Source organism: Cebus imitator, unplaced genomic scaffold (assembly GCF_001604975.1).
Source record: "Cebus imitator isolate Cc_AM_T3 unplaced genomic scaffold, Cebus_imitator-1.0 Scaffold18, whole genome shotgun sequence".
Taxonomy (NCBI): domain Eukaryota; kingdom Metazoa; phylum Chordata; class Mammalia; order Primates; family Cebidae; genus Cebus; species Cebus imitator.
In genome coordinates this window covers 6,791,039-6,797,038 of record NW_016107333.1, presented here as the reverse complement: position 1 = coordinate 6,797,038, position 6,000 = coordinate 6,791,039, and the positions used below count along the sequence as shown (strand labels likewise).

The following is a 6,000-nucleotide window of genomic DNA, read 5'->3' as shown; positions in this document are numbered from 1 at the left end:
TAATCCTTTTAAAAAATTTTACTCCATGGAATCCTGAGTCCTGCCTGTCTCCCACCCTGGTGGGGGACTCTGGCCCGAGCAAGGCTTGACCAGAAAGGCTGTAACCGGTTACCTGATACGTCTGCCTTAGCGTTCCCATCGATAACACGGAGGGGTGGGACCACACTGCTGTTCCTAAATTTGTGCAATTTTTATCTTCCATTGTGACCTTCACATATTGAGACAGTTTACTAGATGGGCTGCTTTTACTAAGCAGTGTTGTTGTCTTGGTTTCCCTGACACTTACCTGCCACTGACACGTTAGACACAGAGGTTGGCTGACTCGGAGGGCACTGGGCATTCCCAGCAGCGGGGGCCCTGTGACTTCTGTAGTTTTTGGAAATTTCTGAAACAATGAGGCCCAGTGTTTTTTGTTTTGTTTTTGTTTTTAAGGCATAGCATTTCATCCCTAGCCTTGGGGCCAGTTCTTCAGAGTGCTGTGGCTACCTCCAAATGGGCTGCCTTTTCTTTCCAGAAGCCCGAGGCCTCCCTCCCCACACAGTCCCTGCTCCTGGTCCTGTTGAGCCTTGCTTTATTCTGAGTGTTTTTCTTTTTTCCCCCCTTTTCTTTCTTTTTCTTTTTTTCTTTTTCTTTTTCTTTTTTTTTTTTTTTTTCTTTGTTGTTTTGTTTCGTTTTTTCTGTTGACCTTTTGGTCCTTTTTCCTCCTTTCCTTTCCTGCCCTGTCTGCCAAAACCCCAAAAAGGTCTCTGGGGATGTAACAGAAAGTTGGGTTAGTCGAGTAACAGGAAGAGATGTCAAGGGGAGGCCAGAGCTGGCAGAGACACAGCTGGAAGGGCAGAGGAGCACCTGGGCAGAAAGGAGCAGGAACAGTGGAGCCCAGGGGTGAGGGCAGGGAGAGGCTGCCTGCAGGAACTTAAAAGCTTTAGCAACTCCCCTTACCTTGGCCCCAAATTTGGCCAAACAGGCCAGAGAGAGCCCTACACAGGAGCACCAGATGGGAGTGTAGGGGGTGGGGGCATCTCCCCTGCCCAGTGTCCCTGTGGGTATTTTAATTCCTTGGCTCCCTGGAGGTGAATGAATGACCACAAAGTCCCTGCTGGTGTATCTGTTCCCTCCAGAACCCGTTCCTTCCCTTCTCTTCCTTTCTTCCTAGGCTCCCGGCATCTGGGATAGGGAAGAGAAGGAAAGGAAAAGGAAGGGAAGATGAGGATGAGGCTAGGACGGGAAGAGGGAGGATCTGCTCAATTCAGTGACCCCCCTGGGTGACACACAGGACAGCTGTGGGCATCCCGGAGGCAGTTTGCTAGGCACCTGCCCTGCCGCTCCTGACTTGCTGTGTGGCCCTGAGCAGGTCCGCTCCCTGCTCAGACCTTAGTTTCCTCATTTGCAGATTAGGGCTAATGATAGGCCCCTGGCAGTCCATTTTGAGCGCTCGTAGGTGTACAGATGTACAATGAAGATACACCTAATTGCGTTACAAAGGAGAGGTGTATAAGGCCATAGAGGGAGGTTAGGGCAGGAAGGTTCAGACCAGGAAGAGGGTCCTTCCAGCTTCGGAGCAGCCAGGAGGCTTTCCTAAAGGAGGGAGTACTTGGGCTGGGTTCTGAGGGCCCTAGATTTTAGTCTGGGGGCCCTTGGGGCTTGGAGCAGGGCTGCTGCGTAGAGACTGGAAAATGAAGGGAGGCCAGAGGCTGGGCTGGGGCAGGGGAGGCTGCAGGTGGAGACCTAGGCTGGGGCCGTGCCACTCCCACTTCCCAGCATCTCACCTCCTCACAGCTGTAGGAGCATCAGGGCCAGGGGTGGAGGGTGGGGGCTGCGCATTCTGGGACTAACATCCACCCCCAACCTGCTGCCCTGCTCCTGCTGCCTCCTGCTGAGACGCTGCCCCACCCTATCCTACCCTACCCCACCCCACCCCGCCCCTCCCCACCCCACCCCACCCTGGGAGGCCTTGCTCTCTAATGTTGTCTGTTTTCTCCCCCAGCAATTTCTGGCAACAAAGACTGGGGTAAGTATGGGGCCAGTGTGAATGGGGCACCTCTGGGGTACCCCCTTCCTCCGCACAACAGAGGGGCCACTCCCGGTGGGTGGACGCAAGAGCTGACAGACCCCTCACTCCTACCACCCCCAGGGCACCCTTGAGGATCAAATCATCGAGGCCAACCCTGCCATGGAGGCCTTTGGCAATGCCAAGACCCTGAGGAACGACAACTCCTCCCGTTTTGTGAGTGGCTGAGGTGGGAGTGGGTGGCAAGGGTGCAGCAGGGCAGGCTGGAAACAAGTGGGGACCGCGCCGGCTGCACCCTGGCTGAGGGCTGCCCCTCTGCCCACAGGGCAAGTTCATCCGCATTCACTTTGGTCCCTCTGGGAAGCTGGCATCCGCAGATATTGACAGCTGTGAGTCTGCCTGCCGTGGGGGAGGGTACAGGGGAAGGAGGCCCCAGGCAGGGCCTGAACCCAGCCACCCCAAATGGGCCTCTGCCATCAATACCTCTGGGCTCCCGCTGCTCTGGGCTCCTGCCTGATCTGGGCACTTCTCTCTATCCCCTGCCTGCTGCCCAGTTCAGTCTACCTCACCTGTCACCAGAATATCATCCTGGCCTTTGCTTGGTCCCCAGCTGCCTCTCCTCTATTCGGCCATAGTTTTGCTGGTCACATCCTGTCCCTGCTTGAAAGCTTTCTCTAGATACTGTCAGCTGAGGATGGAGACCCAAATCCTCATTTGGCCGGTTGGGCTTCTGTAACTGCACCCCTAGCCTGTCCCCAGTCTTCTCTGGCCACCAAGACGGCAGACCTGGCCTACGCCCCTCCTGCCCTAGTTGCACAGCTACACTTAGAGTACCCCATCCTTCCAGGCACACTGCTGGGAAGCACCCCACCATCACTCATCTGCACAGACCTCAGGCGCCTGGGCCACACTCAAGGGGCCACGGACACAGAGGGGCCCCACACTGGCCACTCCCCATGTTGAGCTGCACGGCTAGCTCCTGGCAGATGAGCACAGGCAGGTGGTGACAGGGGCAGGGATACGCTGTAATTTACACCCTAACCCCCACACAGACACATATGCACACACATGCTGACACACCAGCAGATAACCTGCACATGCAGACACCACACTCACATCTCCACACAAACAAGGACACACACTGACTCATCCGGCCATAGACACAGACACAGAGTTACAGACACACGGCTTATGCGATAATGCGGGCACAAGAGAGACGCCCTCCCAGCACATGCTGGTGGGTGCAGACACAGCATCTCAGCACACTCCCTGCCTCCCCTCTCTCTCCCCCCCGTCACCCTCCTGAGACGTCCAGTCTGGGGTGGTGTGGGAGATGGCAGGCCGGTACCCCTTCTCCCCAGATCTCCTGGAGAAGTCACGGGTGATCTTCCAGTTGCCTGGTGAACGTAGCTACCACGTCTACTACCAGATCCTCTCAGGGAAGAAGCCAGAGCTGCAGGGTAAGGGGCAGGGATGAAGGGGGTGGGAGTCAGAACCCAGAGGGGCCACCTGGTGCTTCCTGGCCCCCATCAGGCCAGGCCCTGGGGGTGGTTCCCTCCCTGTCCTGGGGTCTGTGGCCTTTCTTCTTTCTTGAGACTTCTCGTTACTTTCCTGCTAGGGAACAATCCTCTTAGCTTCAGCAGCCTGCCAACATGCTATCGCTTCTTTCAGAAACCTAAGCCCTAAGCACCCCCCTGCTGTCCTGAGACTAGAGGTCCCACCCAGCACCCAAGGCAGACTGATGACTGTCTAGGCCTAGCTCCTCTCCCTGGCAAGCCCCTCAAGGGTAGAGTCTGGTCCTCCCTGTGCCCCAGCACCTAGCATGGGATCTGGGTCAGAGGGGGCTGTGAGCAACAGTCAAAAGGTGAGTGAGACATGGGGACTGTGGCCCATTCCTCAGAGAACCAGAAAGAAAGAGAAGCCAGGGTCAAAGCGAAGGCCAGGTCAGGGGCCCTCACTCTCAGTGTCCTCAGTCTTGGCGGGGATGAGGATGAGAAACTTAGGCCCTGGACTGGGAGATGAGGTCCTCTGGGAGGGCCCTGGACTCCTGCTGGGCTTGCCCCTCCCCCGGTACCCCTAATGTTGCAGTTGTTGGGGGAGAATAGCCGGTGGGCACCGTCTGACCCGCCCTTCTCTGCCCTGTGTCCCCAGACATGCTGCTTCTGTCTATGAACCCCTATGACTACCACTTCTGCAGCCAGGGTGTCATCACCGTGGACAATATGAACGATGGGGAGGAGCTCATTGCCACAGACGTACGGGCTGTGGTGGGAGGGGAGCTGCATGGGCGCCTGTGGTGGGATTGGGGAGGACTGCCGGTGTCCCCAGCTGCATGAACGGTCCAGGGGCAGTGCCTGGCTAGACCCTGGAGGAGCCCAGACCTCTCTGAACTCACTGTCCCCCCTGTCCCAGCATGCCATGGACATTCTGGGCTTCAGCGTGGATGAGAAGTGCGCCTGCTATAAGATCGTGGGTGCCCTCCTGCACTTCGGCAACATGAAGTTCAAGCAGAAGCAGCGGGAGGAGCAGGCGGAGGCTGACGGCACTGAGAGTGAGGGACCCAGACCCCAACATTCCTGTCCGGGATGGTTCACCCTTATTCTTGTCCACAACCTTTCACTTCAGTCTTACCTGGCCCTGCCTCCTCAGCTCTAAACCCTTACCCTCCTGAGGCTTTGCTAGCCCTGAACTTGACCCCTCTCAACCTTGCTCTTCTAACCCCAGGCTGAGGCAGTAGAGCCCCTGAGTGCCTGTGGTGGTGTCCTCCCTTATCTCACCCATGTGCCCTGCCAGGTGCGGACAAGGCTGCCTACCTGATGGGGGTCAGCAGTGGGGACCTCCTCAAAGGCCTTTTGCACCCCCGGGTACGTGTGGGGAATGAGTACGTGACCAAGGGCCAGAGTGTGGAGCAGGTGAGCTGCCTGGAGGCCAGGCCCATGGGGCACAGCTGGGCAGGGTCCCCTTCTTGCCAGGTCCCAGCCCAACCTCCCTGCATCTCCAGGTGGTGTTTGCAGTGGGGGCACTGGCCAAAGCCACCTATGACCGGCTGTTCAGGTGGCTGGTGTCTCGGATCAACCAGACCCTGGACACAAAGCTGCCCCGGCAGTTCTTCATTGGGGTTCTGGATATCGCTGGGTTTGAAATCTTTGAGGTGAGAGCAGACCCTCACCCTGAGCTCTGTTCTTTCCAAGGTGGAGGACATGGGCCGGTGGGGGGCAGAAGCCCTGGGTTTCTGCCTGGAAGTTGGGGGTGAACTTGTGTCCATCACTGCCCCTCCCTGAGCCTCCCTTTCTCCATCTGTGAGAGGCCTGCTGAGCCAGCGCTCCCTCTTGTAGTTCAACAGCTTTGAACAGCTGTGCATCAACTTCACCAACGAGAAGCTGCAGCAGTTCTTCAACCAGCACATGTTTGTGCTGGAGCAGGAGGAGTACAAGCGGGAGGGCATCGACTGGGTCTTCATCGACTTCGGCCTTGACCTGCAGCCCTGCATTGACCTCATTGAGAAGGTGGGGAGGGGGGCAAGGTCACTTTGAGGAAAGAGGGTGTGTGTGGTGGGTGAGCAGGGCCGGATGACCATGGCTTACATGGAGGCCTGTGCAAGTGTGCATGGAAGCGTGCGACTGGGCGCTGCAGTAAGCATGCATATGTGAGTAGTCGTGACAGTGTTTATGTGCTTGTATGTGAAAGGGCATGTGTGTGAATGGGTGTGTTGGAGCTGGCTGTGGGTAAGCGATGGTGAGTGTGAGGGATTCCATGTGTGTGTCCCAGTCCTGTTGACAATAGCTCCTCCTGGGTGCTCAGAATTCTGCAGCTCACGAGGTCCTATTTGCAGCCACAATTTACTGGATCCTTAGAACTGCCCTGGGCACAGGGTAGGGTGTGTTTCCTTATTTTAGTGATTGTTGGACATTATGTATATTTACCCCTTGTACAAAGAATGGAAGAAAGGAAATTACATTTGAAAACGGCAGGAAAAAAAAGTTTCTCTGATT

At 56.5% G+C, this 6,000-nt stretch overlaps 1 protein-coding gene across 3 annotated transcripts in view; it reads left to right on the top strand.

Annotated features, from left to right (window-relative positions):
- MYH7B (myosin heavy chain 7B) overlaps positions 1-6,000 on the top strand; it is a 46,701-nt gene that overhangs the window by 27,575 nt on the left and 13,126 nt on the right. For all 3 annotated transcript variants that reach the window (XM_037733077.1, XM_017513617.2, XM_037733085.1), the window contains 9 exons: positions 1,985-2,008; positions 2,132-2,224; positions 2,334-2,397; positions 3,370-3,468; positions 4,160-4,263; positions 4,421-4,559; positions 4,802-4,920; positions 5,010-5,159; positions 5,344-5,514. In XM_037733077.1, coding sequence (XP_037589005.1) covers positions 1,985-2,008; positions 2,132-2,224; positions 2,334-2,397; positions 3,370-3,468; positions 4,160-4,263; positions 4,421-4,559; positions 4,802-4,920; positions 5,010-5,159; positions 5,344-5,514 — 963 coding nt within the window. The remainder of the gene's footprint in view (positions 1-1,984; positions 2,009-2,131; positions 2,225-2,333; positions 2,398-3,369; positions 3,469-4,159; positions 4,264-4,420; positions 4,560-4,801; positions 4,921-5,009; positions 5,160-5,343; positions 5,515-6,000) is intronic.